The 17,250-nt window shown below is 33.7% G+C and overlaps 1 protein-coding gene across 20 annotated transcripts in view; it reads right to left on the reverse strand.

Annotated features, from left to right (window-relative positions):
- The window catches only part of SSBP2 (single stranded DNA binding protein 2), a 312,577-nt gene that overhangs the window by 188,750 nt on the left and 106,577 nt on the right, over nucleotides 1-17,250 (reverse strand). For all 20 annotated transcript variants that reach the window (XR_014838163.1, XM_085013959.1, XM_085013956.1 and 17 more), the window contains one exon: nucleotides 11,659-11,743. Coding sequence is in view for 16 of the 20 variants with exons in the window: in XM_085013959.1 (XP_084870085.1) it covers nucleotides 11,659-11,743 (85 nt within the window). In the remaining 4 variants the exon portion in view is untranslated. The remainder of the gene's footprint in view (nucleotides 1-11,658; nucleotides 11,744-17,250) is intronic.

Here is a 17,250-nt window from a genome sequence, read left to right on the forward strand (position 1 = left end):
CTCAATGTCCACTGACAGATGAATGGATTAAGAAGATGTACATAGACACAATGGAATATTATTCAGCCATATAAAGAACAAGATAATGTCATTTGCAGCAATAAGGATGGAACTAGAGATTCTCATACTGAGTAAAGTCAGTCAGAAAGAGAAAGACACCATATGTGGTATCGTTTATATGTGGAGTCAAAAATACAATACAAATGATCTATCTACAAAACAGGAACAGATCAAGAACAGAGAAGAGACTTGTGGTTGCCAAGGGGGAGGGAGAGGGAGCAGGATGGACTGGGAGTTAGGGATTAGCAGATGCAAACTATAACATTTGGAGTGGATAAACAATAGGATGCTGCTGTATGGCACAGGGAAATATATCCAATTCCTTGTACGGGAACATGATAGAGAATAATGTGAGAAAAAGAATATACACATATATATGTATGGCTGGTCACTTTGCTATACAGCAGAAACTGAGAGAACATAGTAAATCAACTATAATAGAAAAAAAAAAAAAGTGAGAGGTTTCCAAGGATACCACAAGTTCTAAAGCACCAATCAGTGGGGCCATCTCAATCCTTTCTTGGTCTGAACTTAAAGAAGCTTGAGCCCTCATCCAGTCAAGAGAGTAGAATAATAATTCCCAAATAAGAGACATACGATGCCCACACAAGGCCTCAAACAAATAAATATAAAAATAATAAATACTCAGAAATGTGGGCATGGAGATAAAACCAGGTCAGTTCCATTTATATTGCAAACATAAAATCTTGAGATTCCCAATTCTCTCAAAATTCCCCAGAGTTTGTTTTGTTTCCTCCTATATGTCTCTGCAGTGAATGAAATGAAAATTCTGGACATAAAGGAGTAGGCACTGTGGGAAAAAGAAGTTGACAAAGGAAAATGGGAAGAAAAGATCAAATGTTATACTCAAGGTGTGGAAAAGATAGAAGGGTATGTAGGCCTGTAATGGAATAAGTCTGCAGATTTAACTTAGAGCAAGTTCCCAATGTTCTTCCACAAAGATATTCCAGGTTAGAGTAAAAAGGAAGTTATTGTCCTGGTTATGAGGCTTGGTGTCAATAAAAAATGTATTTGGAAATTATGCCCACAGTTTCTAATGCACATTAAATTAAGATACACTATTGTAAACAATACAGAAGGCATTGTGATATCTAAAGATATTCTATTTTCTTTATGCATTTGGGCTTCTGTCCATAATAAAAATTATAACTTCAGTTTCAAAATGTTTTTCTTAATTTTCTCTTTTTGCATCTCTCTTAGGGCTGAGAAAGAAAGGATGATGATCAGGTAGAGGGATAAGGCAAGGTGATAAACAGGATAAAGTAATTATTAAAGGAAAGCTAGAAAAAGAAATACTGAATGGATCTCATGAGAGCAGTAATACAATGTTCCCATGGAAGTGGGGGCACTTAGTTTAGAAATACCATGCCTGCCATTCCCACTGTGGCTTGGTGGGTAAAGAACGCCACATGGTGTCCATGAGGGTGCAGGTTTGGCCTCACTCTGTGGGTTAAAGATCTGGTGCTGCTGCAAGCAGCAGCACAGGTCACAGATGTGGCGTGGATGTGGTGTTGCTGCTGCTGTGGTATAGGCCAGTATCTACAGCTCTGATTTGACTCCTAGGCCAGGAACTTCCAGATGCCCCAGGTGTAGCTATAAAAAGAAGAAAGAAAGGAAAGAAGGAAGGAAGGGAGGGAGGGAGGAGAGAGAGAGAAAGAAAGAAAGAGAGAAAGAAAGAAAGAAAGAAAGAAAAAGAAAGAGAGGCAGAAGGGAGGGAGGAAGGGAGGAAGAGCATACCTGAAGAATACATCCTTTCATCAAATACTGAGAACTAATTAAGTACCAGCCATTACACTGCCAAATTGAATGCATTTTTTATAGTTTTCCCATATGTTTACTCCCCTAAGGTATGAGAATTTTTACACTGCTCTTTATTTACCAGGCAAGTCAATACATGTTGGCTAAAACAAAGCTGCAACGAAGAAGAAAGGCTAATACATTGAGATTTCTCTAGCTATTAATCTAAGTTTCAGAAACTTCTGAAGAAGCCATGGATCATTTAAGTCCATTTAGTTTTCCTCCAAATTTAAATCTACTCTCTCCTCTCAACAACACATGACTGCTTTCTAAAATGAAATTGTGGCCTATAGAAATCACCCAGGCATTGACAGTTTGAGTCTCAAGTCTTGCTTCAAAAACCATAAACAGCTTTTGAATATCTTAGGAACTCAAGATAGTACCTTAACACCAAACACATTTTATTAGTGGCCCTAGGATACAGAATTCATATTGGAATGCATCCAGAAATAGTGAACAGATTCAGTAAATTTACTGGGTGGTAGAATACACCCGTCACACCATCTAAGCTCTAGCTAGTGTGTTACGTACTTACCTCACACTGTGCTGTATTTCCCCCCCCCCCCCCGCCCACCGTCTTAATGCTAGCCCCTTCCTCCCTATCACCCTTAAGGGTTTTTCTTTCCAAATTTTTATCTCTAGGCCTCTATTCTTACTTTACTCTTATTCCTTAATTCACTGAACTCATTTTTTATAGGGGAACCTTTCTTCCTTCAAAATTTCAGATTTCTGCTTAACAATATCACAGGTCTTGAGTCACGTGAATTGCAAATTATTTTAACATTTTCTCTCTTTCTGAGTATTGAGAAGTATTAAGTATTGAGAAATACTTAACTAGCCGCTCTTTTTTAATACTTTGTTTTCATTTCTGACTTCCCATTTCATATGCCGCCACCTTAATTCAAAGGCTTTGCAGCTAAGATTATTAGGATCGCTTCTTCACGGTCTTTGCCTTTCACCCTTCCTTCACTTATTCTTACATAGTGTCCTCAGGTTAACTGTCCCAAAATACAAATCTACTATTTTTTGAATATGCTTTAAAATGCCTCTTGATCGCAGACAGAACAAAACATTCATCCAGGATAGTTGAAAAATTACTCAGTGAAAATTTGGAAAACCTAAGTTTTCTTGGCTAAACCTCACTCAATTCTTAAACAATGGCATATCATATCCTTTACATCTCTAGGCACCAAGTTTATTATCTAGAAAAATAACTAGGTCAGACCAAATAAGCAGTTTTCAAAGTTTTTAAAAGTTTTTGGATTTTTATGGATCCTGAAACTGTAAATATGCAAAAGAGATGGGGGGAAACGTTGCTTATTTAAGAGTTTTACCAAGAATCTTTGGGGGAGAGTTTTTGAACCCCGTGAGTGTAGAAGGGAGACAGATGCAGAAACAGCTGTTGTACTGCTGTTGGAATATGATGAAGACCTGAACTAAGGTATCTGCAATGGGATTAGAGAGAAGACATGTGTAAGAACTGTTTAGGCACTGGAATTGACTGGTTTTGATGATCAGTTGGAGATGAAGGAGAAAAAACAAAGAAGATTGAAAAAAGACTCATTTATGGCATAGGTAACTAGTTAAATAGAGATTCCATTTAATTAGAAAGAGAAAATAGGAACTGGGAAAGGGTGAAAACTGAGTGCTTTATTTAAAACAGAAGGAGGTCAATAGCCTTCTGGTAAGATTCTCTCCTGTCTCACTCCTAGGAACCATTGATAGCTCTTCTACTATACCTCAAGAGTCGAGGGAATGCAGCTTGAAACCACTCAAAAGGATGATCTCATAATTTCCTTACAGTTTTAAAATGCTGCCATTTGATAGCTAAGTACTGATCCTTTGTTTGATTTTTCTACTCTGGTCAAATAGCTCTGCTTACCATTTCTTAAACACACCTTACATTGTTTCAACATCAGACAGATTTAAAAAATCTCCAGAATAACTTAAATTTAGAAATTTCATTATCTCTAATAGAAAGTTAGAAATGCATGCTCTTTTTGAAGGAGTATCATATTTCTCTTGTTTATATTATGATGATATTGGCAACATAACCACAGCAATGCAACATCTGCATCAAAAAAATTAAAGCCTTTCTATATTCATCTTTCCACATTCACCAGATTAGACTTTAATAAAAATGAATATATTAGTAAAGGGAAGAGGCTTAAGATGAAGTTCCTTGAAAATACATACTTTGAAAAAATGTATTATTTTTCACAATGAAACAAACTATAAAGTCATCTCTATTCTGTTTATCTCTTTACCATATTACATCTTTCATTTATTTTTCTGAGAATTTCATAATGTCTAGATAATGCAGTAAATGAGTGCAAAAGATTTTTAAGTAAAGCAGAATTCTTCCATGATGCTTTATAGTTTCCTTCATTATCTCCCTTTATTCACATTTCCCATAAAAATGGCTGAAATAACATATTTGCCTGCAGGAAATCTCAGGATCAAAAGGAATATGGAAAATAGCTGATAGTTTTTAGCAATACTTAGATGCCACCCAGAAGCAATCCTAGGCCCAAGGACAGCTGGTAATAGAGACACACACCTCACAGGTTAAAGTAGTGAACGTACTCTTCAACAGAGCTTGCACAAAAACAAACAAAATAAACAACTTACTTTATGCTATGAAGAATATAAGGTGGTTTATACCATTTATTTACATGGCAAAAAAAATTTAAACTGGATCCTACAGGAAATGAAAACAATGGTAGAAATACTATGGCAGATAAAACGACAACGAAAAATGGGAGTTCCCGTTGTGGCACAGCAGTAATGAACACGACTAGTATCCATGAAGACGTGGGTTCAATCCCTGGCCTCGCTCAGTGGGTTAAGGATCGGCGTTTCCACAAGCTCTGTCACAGATGCAGCTCGGATCTGGCATTGCTGTGGCTGTGACATAGACTGGCAGCTTCAGCTCTGATTTGACCCCTAGCCTGGGAACGTCCATATCCTGCGGGTGCATCCCTAAAAACATGAGGAAAAAAAAAAAAAAACGCAAAAAATGAATCTCACTACAGTAATCTCTAGGTATCCACAGGAGGGTAGTTCTAGGATCCCTGCAAATGCTTGAGTGCCTCACATAAAATGCCATAGCACAGTCAGCATAGTGGAACCTGCAGATACGGAGAGCCAACTGTCTGTTCTACCTTTTGAGCTGAACAGCAGCCTATATAGTACTGACTGACAAATGTTAATAAATACCAATGACAGTTTTTATCATCTTAATGGACTTTAAATGTAACTTTATTTGTTCCTAGCCTAGTAAGACCTCTAGTTTACACGGACTGTTTAGGAGAATTATGGCCCAATATGAAACCATTCATTTAGGCATTTATTAATTATGATTACTGTAGGCCAAAAACTAAATATATGTTAGAAGCTAGGTATAATTTCCATATTCTTACCTATTTCTCTCCATATTCTTACATATCTATAAATTTTGACTGGTATAGAAATACAATGCTATACTGTATCTCTACATGTATTTCACCGTTTTATACTTCAAACTTCTTGAGGAAAGGTCTCTTTTGCTAGAAAAGCCCATGAGCATAGGGACTATATTTATTCTGTTCACCACTACACTTCCCAGTGCCATGCTTTCCTCAAGATAGAAAGCCTCTGCTACCTGCTCTGAGTCACTTATGTCTGCTCTGAGTCACTTATGTCTTTCTAAGTTGCTGTCTTATCTAAATTTGTCTTGAAATACAAAGTGAATAAAAGTAGTATTAAATGACCCTCCTGCAACTACATATTCAATTATATTAAAATATATAATTATTTAAATATGATTATATTAAATATATTTATATTTATATTATATATTTAATGTATTATGTTATATTAAAATAAGAAATGATAAGTACTTATTAGATAATACTTTGTATAATAATTCATTTATATAAACACACAACATGATTTGAACATCTCATGTCAGGCACCCTGCCTGGTAAAGAAACTATAAAAGATAAATAAGACAAAGTCTATTCCCTGAGAAAGCTAACAAGTTATTAGAGAAAACATCTTATTACAAAAATCTAATATACAAGGATCTAATATACATTGTCTATATACAAGTAGGTATACAATGTAACAGGATCATGGCAAAGAACATACCTACTCTATGCAGTAGTTTCTACATGAGTATTTTCCTAAACAATATGTAATTATCTGTAAAAAATCTTAATGAAGCATGAGTGAAACACTCTTCTATTATTTTATTTACATAATATGTGAGTTTATCACTTTTTAAAAAGTATCTCGTTACTACAAACCTGTAACATAATCCTTTCTAGGTATTACAAACACTCTCTTAGGCAAGAATAAAAAAACCAGCCATGTGTTATCAACAATTATGATTCAAGCCTATCACTTTACTTGATCATTTGAATGATCTGAAACATTTCCAGTCTCCCAACTAACAGACTACTTCATTCTGTTAATATTTATTGAACATCTATTATTTGACAGACCCTGGGGAAGAATGGGTCTAATTTTCTCTGCTCTCAAAGAGTTCAGTATAATAATGTGATTTCATTACCATCACACTAAAGCAATAATATATTTTGGCTCTATGTTTGCTTTAGGACAATTAAGGACTCTTCTATTCATACTAGAGAACTAAAATTATAATCACTGTATGTGTTTTTTTTAAAAGTTCAGTAGTATGTATTGATATTTTTGCTAAATATTTTAGACATAATGAAACAGAAGTAAATTATTAAATAGAACTACTTCATGTTAAGCTGTAGCAGAAAAAAATCTAGTAAACATTAATTGGCTCCACATAATAGCACTGCCTGTAATTTCAGAGTAAAATAAAACATACTAATGGGAAGGAAAAGATAGCTAGTCCAATAAACTTCAGAAGTTAGTAGGCATTATTTCTAATCACTTGAAATGATGCTTTACTTTTAATGATAATATTGTAATATGTAATAATAATTCGACTGTAGCTTAGACAAACCTGGTTTTCACTCAGGATAAAAATAACAGCCAAGCTAGATATCTCCCATCCATGTGGCAAAATCATTACCTTATAATAAAATCTTTTTCTTCTCTTGGAAGACAAATTCCTAATTATTAAATTTTCCTCCAACATTTCTGATGTTATTCTCTACTCCCCTCTAGAAAATCAACAGGTAAACATAATTCATAGAATCAATCTGTCATAGCAGAGAAGAAACAAACACAAATTTGTCTGGAATCCACCCCTAGATTTTCTGCCATCAGTTCTCAAGTATGAACAATAGCAATGCCTGGAAACACATTAGAAACAACTGACTGTGCGTATTCTTTTTCTAAAGTTAGCTGTTTTCGAATCTTGTTATGTTCAAATAGAAAACAAATATAGAAAGCCATACAAAATAAATTTGATTATGAAATTTTATAAAGCAAACATACGGTTATTATAAAGTAACCACCACTGTGGTCAGGAAAAATAGAACTTTGCCAACCACCTCAGAAGCCCTGGCCATAAGCCCCTCCCAATCATAACCTCTTCCTTCCTCTCATAAGAAACCATTATCCTGACATGTACAGTAATCATTTCCTTGTATTTTTTTTAATAGCTTTGTCATCCAAAAGTGCATCTCTACACACTATTAACTGCTAATTTCTAGATGTGTAATTATTTTACATTTGGTACTGCATACAGATGCTAAATAGTTAATATATTTTAAAATATAAATGTCAGAGGATCAATTTACATTTTAAATTGATTATTATAAGTATTTTCTCTTTTTTTCTTTTTCTCACAATAAGTATCAAGAGGGTGATTTTTTTGAAGAAGAAGAGGATATTCACATTGTATCTATAATGATTTGGCAGTATAATACAGTGACAAAAATCCACATTTCAAAGAGGCAATGGTTAGAAAACAAACCAGTAATGTTTTAAACCAAAAGCCAAAAATGTTTCTGGGTAATTACTACCAAAAGGAATTAGTGGAAATTATAGATGGTTCAAAATTGCACATATACAGTTTATAGATATCTCTTTCAATATGTGTATCTACTAAAAAAACAAAACAAAACAAAACAAAACTTTCATGACAAATGTTAAATATGCCTATGAATATAACATGGTGATATCGAATCATATGACCACCTCAAATTTAAATTTTATTTTACCAAGTTTTTTATTTTCTAATCTTAGAAGAAATATTAGAATTTACAATAAGAAGAAATTTAATCTGCTTTAAAGTAACTTTGCTGGCATTCCCATCATGACTCAGTGGAAATGAATCTGACTAGCATCCATGAGGATTCAGGTTCAATCCCTGGCCTTGCTCAGTGGGTTAAGGATCCGGAGTTGCCATGAGTTGTGTGTAGGTCACAGACGTGGCTCAGATCTGGCATTGCTGTGGCTGTGGCATAGGCCAGCAGCTACAGCTCCAATTCGACCCTTAGCCTGGGAACCTCCATATGCCGCGGGTGTGGCCCTAAAAAGACAAAAAATAAAAAAAGTAACTTGTTGATTATAAAATTAACTATAGATATTTGGAAAATACAATATAGAGAAAAATAAAAATCATTCATAATCCTATTATCAAAAGATTATCTATTTTAACATTTTAGCCTGATTTTTTTTATTTTGGCTTTTTAAGGCCGCACGCATGACATGGAAGTTCCTAGGCTAGGGGTCGAACTGGAGCTACAGCTGATGACCAGAGCCACAGCCACAGCAATGCAGGATCAGAGCCACATCTGTGACCTATATCACAGCTGCAGCAACGCCAGATCCCTGACCCACTGAGCGAGGCCAGGGATCAAACCCTGCACCCGCATGGATACTAGCTGGATTAGTTTCCGCTGGGCTACATGGGAACTTCTAGCCCGATCTTTAATTAAAAGGATTATTCATTATTTATCTCCTATGCCTCTACTATTTATTTTAAAAAATTAGTTTATCTTTCATTTCATTCAATCTCATAGGGAAATGAAGACTATAAAATAGTAAGATGATTTTTTAAACATATTAGAATTTATATATGCAAATATTCTTTATTCTAAAGATGCAGCTAATAAAGTATTTTTCATAATGCTTCCTTAAGAACTAACTTGAAATTCAGTAGGTACATATATTAATCACTATTTTAGAAATGGCTCCTAGTTGACTAACATTAACAAAGAAGAGGACAGAAATGTACCAAAATCTTATTGTTTGTTCCTGTTTCCTATTTTCTTCCCTGAGTCTTTCAAACTTCTAAATCTACACATTAAACATGAACTATGTTGATCATTTTCATAAACTGCCTATTATCAGAAGTTCAAGAAATCCTACCCATGAAAATTAATTACCACAGAGGTGTGCTAAAGAAAATATACATATTTCTAAAATTCCAAATGCTATACAAAATTATGTAAGTCAAACTTCATCTTTCCAGCAACTTTCATTTTAAAAAATGTGTTACCAAATAAAAAATAATAAATTGGCTTATTTATACGGTATAATAAAAATGCTGTCTAAGAAATCAAATCTTTTTTTTTTTTTTTTTTTTGTCTTTTTAAGGCCGTACTCACAGCATATGGAGGTTTCCAGGCTAGAGGTCGAATTGGAGCTGTAGCTGCTGACCTACACCACAGCCATATCAATGCCAGATCTGAGCCACATTTGTAACCTACACTACAGCTCATGGAAATGCCAGATCCTTAATCCACTAAGCGAGGCCAGGGATCAAACCTGTGTCCTCATGAATGCTGGTCAGATTTGTTTTTGCTGAGCCACGACGGGAACTCCCAAATCTCTTAAAACTAATATTTAAGATAAAAATTTGAAACATCTGATAAAATATGTGCTAATTCATAACAAATTTTAAAATCCAAATACTTAAATTTTTTCTAAACTACATTTTCTTAGGACCATATTATATGGTGAAGGGTTATTCTTCTGATAAAATCTACTCTAATTTTATTCCTACATCTGGTCAATGCTCATTTTCTCATTTTCAGAAACTTTGAAATATTTAAGTGGGTTTCTAAACCTAATAAATATGAGCATTCTCTAAAATACTGAAAATGCCTTATGAATGCAAAATGATGATGATGATGATGGTTATGACAATGATGTTTTATCTAATACCTCTAAGAAGGAGGTACTAAATTAGTTCCATGTTCCCTATAATATCTCCCTAGGTGAACAGTAGGCTGTACCTTTCTATACAATGGAATTTTGAAAAAGCACTTACATGAATAATTTCTTAAGATGTAGATCCACAAATATTTTATGTTCTTTACAGGAGAACACTGGTACTATCTAATGCCATCTAGTTGTCAAAATTAGTGGTTATTTAAAAAACTTTTCCTATGACTGACAGATCAAAACTAGGCTTGTCTTTCTTGATGTAATAGATGAGATGGGGTATCTCACTCTAGCCAGAATCTTCACACTCTTTGTGACTGGTTCTCTGATTTACTTTACAGCTATCACCCAAGGCTGAAAAAGGAAAACTAGATTGTTCAAATAAATACTATGTCCTGGGCCCTGACTTGTCTGCCTCTTCTGTACTTTTTCTTTATAGGCAGTAGCATCCCTCTCACTCACCTTGTCCCCAAGAGCTACTGTTTAGTACACAGCAAGCTTTATGAGAACAATCAATATCCAATGAAGTAATCACAAGCAGTCTTGCTTTAATCAGTTTAGTACACATTTAAAGTATTTACACAATCCCTGCCAGATGCCCAAGATTTTCACTTCTCTTAAGTCTGCACTCTTCCTTGTGCTACGCTTGGGGTGATAATTCTTCTAGCTAATTCTTCTACCTACTTCTAAGGCTAAAGGATTTCTTTTGGAAGAACACGTTCTTTTTCCCTTTTGAGCCCTGGTTCTGTTTTTTAAAGCTATTATACAGAATGATACCTCCCTTCTACCAACTAAACATGTAATCCTCTGGTGAAGTTTTAGGTACTTACTATCAGGTATTTCCTCAGGCTCCAGGCACAATTCCTCTTCCTCCAAACCAAGGAAACTGCTTTTCCTCCATGCCAAACTCAATCTGTAAGTCTTTTATGGTCAGTTCTGCAACCATACTGTTTTCCCAGCTGCTTTTCAATATAAGCGCATTCTTAAATGCCATTTTGCCCAAAAGAAAATCTACCCCCAACCTTTCTTTTCCTTTTCTTTTTCTCAGTTTAACTTTCTGATACCATCAACTCTCTAAAATGGTATTTGCAATTCTTCTAAAGAAATACTCAATATATATCACCTAGCCAAGAACAGTCTACTTCTCTTCCTTAAAAAATATTTTTAATTCCCATTTTCAGTTTTGCACAGAATCTTTGGCTCTCTTACTTTGAATTTCCTTTAATTCACAATAAATTTACTTATGGAACTGAATTCAGTGAAGGGGATATTTAGCCTTAAGATGTGTAACTAAAAGTGGCAAAAAGAGAATAATGTAGTATTTCTATATATTTTAAAAATAGTATACGAAGAAGAGGAGCTTTTCATTTATAGAATTCTTATGATGACTCTTACGGAATAAATAATTACTATTTAATTTTTATATCTGAAATTTCACAAACACAGCATCCTTAACGATTAAGAAATACCTTTCATAGCTTGGAGTCAGGACTACTCTCTTATCCTAAGATTCACACACCATTTGTATTTCACTTTTAAAGTTATGAACCTATTTTCCAAGGGAGAAAAGAGTAATTTCTTAAGTACCAAAGGAAAAAAATGGATGGTCCAATGCATTTTCCAACAACAGTAATCAAAAAGAAAACTGACAATATAACCTAGAAAAATTATATAGTAACTTACATAATCATGGAAGGCTTTTGCTTCACTTGAATGTTCACATGTTTCCCGTCTTTCTGGAGCTGCACAGTAGAGATCCCAAAAGACACTAAAAGAGTAATTATGGTAACATTAAGAAAAACATTTAATGCCAAATGAGATATTATAATTCTAAAAATAGAAGACAAATATTCCTAACACAAAATATGTCTTCTACTTCAGGACAAATATTTATTTGAAAGACTTAAATTCAGGCAAAGCTCTTCAAGCAATAATAGGGTATAAATTAGCCATCGTTCAGAAATGCTAATTAGATTTTTCTAAAATAAAAATATAATTAAAAAAATTAAGACTGTCATTCTTAATTGCCTATTTACATGACTTAAACACATGATTGAAATAATTATAATACTTTCACAACTTTCCCATTAAGAATAAAGTTTTTAAAACATACTAATATAATCACAAAATAATAAAGTAGTAACACTTTATTCTTAAAAGTGTAATGAATTTTTTTCAAGATAATTTGTTGTCCAATCTCTAGGCCAATACTCTAAACACCTGTTAAATCAATGTATTTTCTTAAAATATAGAATGAAATTAAAAATGTACATGCACAAGGCATTAAAAATCAGATGGCCAGCAAACACATGAGAAAATGCTCAACATCGCTGATCATAAGAGAAATGCAAATCAAAACAACCATGAGATACCACCTCACACCAGTCAGAATGGCCATCATTAATAAGTCCACAAACAACAAGTGCTGGAGGGGCTGTGGAGAAAAGGGAACCCTCCTGCACTGTTGGTGGGAATGTAAACTGGTACAGCCACTATGGAGAACAGTTTGGAGGTACCTTAGAAATCTACACATAGAACTTCCATATGACCCCGCAATCCCACTCTTGGGCATCTATCCGGACAAAACTCTACTTAAAAGAGACACATGTACCCGCATGTTCATTGCAGCACTATTCACAATAGCCAGGACATGGAAACAACCCAAATGTCCATCAACAGATGATTGGATTCAGAATACTACTCAGCCACAATGGAATACTACTCAGCCATAAAAAGAATGACATAATGCCATTTGTAGCAACATGGATGGAACTAGAGAATCTCATCCTGAGTGAAATGAGCCAGAAAGACAAAGACAAATACCATATGATATCACTTATAACTGGAATCTAATATCCAGCACAAATGAACATCTCCTCAGAAAAGAAAATCATGGACTTGGAAAATAGACTTGTGGCTGCCTGATGGAAGAGGGAGGGATTGGGACCTCAGGGTTATCAGACACAACTTAGAATAGATTTACAAGGAGATCCTGCTGAGTAGCATTGAGAACTATGTCTAGATACTCATGTTGCAACAGAAAAAGGGGTGGGGGAAAAAATGTAATTGTAATGTATACATGTAAGGATAACCTGACCCCCTTGCTGTACAGTGGGAAAATAAAAAAAAATATTAAAAAAAAAAAGAAATTCTATTCCCTAGAAGAAAAAAATAGGAAAACATAGAATGAAAAAAAAAAAAAAAGAAAGAAAGAAAAAGAAAAAGGGGTGGGGAAAAAAATGTAATGTATACATGTAAGGATAACTTGATCCCCTTGCTGTACAGTGGGAAAATAAAAGAAAAAAAATAAAAGAAAAAAAAAATAAATAAAAAGCAGGAAAGCAAATGGCTGAAAGTACTGGTAAGAAAGGCAATTTTACTGATCAACAAGTACTTTTTATTACACATTTCCCACTCTACAGAATTGGAAAGCAGGCTAAATCAAGTAGTTAATAGCACAAGTTTGGGAATAGGGTACATCTGAGACAGAAGCCAGCTCTGCCATTTACTAGCTCAAGTTGTTTAAACAGAAAACAATTTCCTACTCTATAAAATGGGGTTGTTGAGAAAATTAAATTATATAAAATAAACATAGGGTCTTATAGTAAGCATATTATTAATAATATCATCAACACTACAATCAGCTTTCATAAAAGCTTAAAATGTATGCATATTTTTAAGGTAGATCATTGGGCCGAGGGCAGAGTGAACAATGGTACAATAAAAACTGGCATACTGAAATGGTCTCTTTGTTTTGACCCTTGCAGTCTTATTTAGACTGGATCTCTCTCTTCTAATCTAGAATGTAACATTCTGTCAGCCTTATAACATAACTAAATCAGTAAAATAATATTATTCTTAAAGGTGAAAAACATGAAAGATTCAGTATTGGCATTTATTTCCTTCTAAATTTCTACAATAAGCAAGAATACAAAGAAAACAATAAAGGTAAAAATAAGTTAAATAAATTTAAATTTCTATAGTAGAAGAGTACAAACAGATAAAAGTTATAGTTGGTCTCCCTATGACCTTTTTGTGATAAAAAGTATAAGAATTATACACATACAGGATACAGCTAAGAGTTTTCCACCTGGATCAGGAGTGTTATGAATTACCATATATTGCAATTATTCTTATTTACATGTTCTTAAGGAACTTCATGGCCCTTAAAAATCAAAATTTTATAACGGTAGTCTTTAAATTGTATTTAATCATAGAATATTATATGCAATATTATGACAAATACCTTAAAATCTCTTCTTGTTCCTTAATTTCCTAGCAAATATCATGAGCTTTCTCAAATATTATTCCCACATGACTTTTAAAGGTTTGTCTTACAAAATGAACTAAGATGAAAAATAATAATTTATTATTGGTTTATACCCTAAAAGTTATAGTAGCATTGTTCTACTTCTGTTTTTAAGTTTCTCTATGGATTTAATAGGAAGTCAAAAATTTAAAAGAACATGATTATGAATAAAACAAATCACTAAAGCAGGATAAGTTTATATATGGTATTTCTAACAATCCTACAGTACCTACACAAAATTTCCTTGAATAAAGGTAAAGAAATATATTCTCTTAAAGACATTTACCCAAGGGAGAAACATAGTTCAATAATAATAGAGTCATCAATATTCCACCCTCAACAATGGATACAACAACTAGCAAGAACACAAGCAAGGAAACAGAGGGCTTAAACAGCACAATAAATCAACTGGATCTAAGAAACACAAACAGAACACTCTACCCAACAAAAAACAAACGTCCTTCTCAAGAGCACATGGGATATTTTACAGGATAGACCATACATTAGGTCACAAGTTAAGTCTCAATATACTTAAAAAGATAGATATCATACAATGTATGTTCTCTGACCACAATGGGATGAAGTTACAAATAAATCAATAACAGAAGGGAAACTGAAAAGTTCACTAATTTGTGGAAATCAAAGTAAGCAAAGATGAAATAGAGAATAAAAAAATAAAATGAACTACGACTAACTTTTAGTTTTTAAAAGAGTAACAAACAACAAACTTATAGCTAATGGACTAAGAAAAAAGAGAGAAGACTCAAATTATTAAAGATGCTACTAAAAAAAACTGTTAGAAATCATAAATTTAGTAAAGTTGCAAGAAAATCAATATACAAAATATCTGTTTTGATTTTTGTTTTAGTGAATCTATACTAACAATGAACTATCAGAAGGAGAAATTAAGATACAATCCCACTTAAAATTACATAAAAAAGGAAAAAACCTGGGAATATATTGAGCAATGGAGGTGAAAGATCTATACATACATTGAAAACCATATGACACTGATGAAAGAAACTGAAGAAGACATCAACAAGGAAAAAGATACTATGTGCCATGGATTGAAAGAATTAATATTGTTAAAATGTCCACACTAGTCAAGGCAATTTACAGATTAAATTCAGTCACTATCAAAATTCCTATGGCATTTTTCACAGGAAAAATAACCCTAAAATTCGTATGGAACTACAAAAGATCCTGAACAGCTGAAGCAATCTTGAGAAAGAACAAAGCTGGAGGCATCACACCTCCCAATTTCAAACTATATTATAAAGCTATAGTAATCAAGAGAGACAGACTTCCTCTCTCTATAACCTGACATGCTGAAGGCTCAGGAGCTTTTCAATTTCTCTAATCCCTACATCTATTAAGCTTGAAACCAAAATACTATCCTTGAAATGTGGTAGATTAATCATCATGAATAATGCTTTAGATTTACAGTGTCTTAATTCCTAAGCAGAAATGAGTGAAAAGTCAGCACTTTATAGATGAAGAAGATAGAAACTAAACATAGGGAAGCAAAACCTGCAAAGTATTAAAGTCTTGTTTTTGTATCATCTATGATTATTAATAATTCCTCTACTTAAATTAAAAAAACAAAAAACCCGTTAAGATTCCCAAATTGAGGATCTCATCTGAAATTTTCCCTTCTATTCTGAGGATGTGCGTCACAGTGATTTAGCTAGGCTGTCAATATCTTTAGGGAACACACAAAGTAAAATGGGTGTCAGAGAAGTCTACAAGGGTGGGTAAACATGCTAGATGTGTCCCAGAAGGTGAGATGCTAACAGAATTATATAACCTTCACACCAATGGCCAGATTTAGGGCTCTTTGAAAATAAAGATTAAAGAAGAAGCAAAAAAGAACCCTCAGGAAAACATTTTTTTTTCCCTGAGGAGCAAGCCATGCCATTATAAGTTCGAGTAAGGAAGTTATTTCTCATTGCCTGGCCTCCAAATACATTATCAATGAATGTTACAACCCATATTGAAGAAAACTATCCATTTGCCAGGCTAATGAGAGTTTTACATGAAATGCACATGTACTTGCTCATCACCTTAGAGCTTCCATATATATGTACTTGTATTATTCCTTAGCATTGCTTAATACTTTTTAAAATGCAAACATTAAATTTTGTTCTGCTCTCATAAAATTCTCCCTTACTCCTGGGTTAGCAACAAATTCATAGTTTAAAGTATCATCAAAATAGCTTGCATTTAATAAGTATTTGCTAAATCATCATATACTAAGCATCATCTATTCAGTGTTTAATTCTCTTATTATTATTTTATAGATGAGGAAACTAAGGGTCACACAGTTAGTGGCAGAGCTGGGCCTGAACTTTTTATCTTACATTATTTTGCTTCTAATATGAGTATGTCATTAAAACTTCTTATTTCAAGATGCCTTATGCCAAGTATGGGGCGATTTATACAGCCCAAGCAGTTTGAGCACCATCAGCTGTTACAAGAGTGTGGTAGATAGATACTTGCCCTGAATAAGGCAGCAAGCCCTTAGTTATCCTACCTTCGACGCTTGTACTCCAACTCATTTTCTGAGTATTCTATGGCAACCACCTCCTCGCCCTACATAAAGTTGCTGGTGATCCATGGATAGTTCAAGGTAGACTGGACTTAGATAACTTTTCTGAGTCACATTTGTATCTATTGTCTGGAATTAGCCATTCATAATGCTCAAAAAGGGATTAATGTCATTAATAGTGGGCTACTAAATTCTGTTTCGTTTAAGAAATAATTATCTGTTACTTAGATGAGCACTAGTTACAATAGAAAACTTTAATTCCAACTCTGAGATTGACTTTGAACACAGTTCTGTTCCTTAGTTTTTTTAAGTAAAATAGAGAAATTATCTGTTATGTATCTTACAGATTTTTTGTGTAGATACAAAGAGATAGTTTACATGAAAGTACTATTAAAAGAGGTATAAAGGTATTAAAAAT

Source organism: Sus scrofa, chromosome 2, assembly GCF_054392235.1.
Source record: "Sus scrofa isolate SSC_HxYL_T2T_F1_AM1 chromosome 2, Sscrofa_HxYL_maternal_Yorkshire_Landrace_v2.0, whole genome shotgun sequence".
Taxonomy (NCBI): Eukaryota; Metazoa; Chordata; class Mammalia; order Artiodactyla; family Suidae; genus Sus; species Sus scrofa.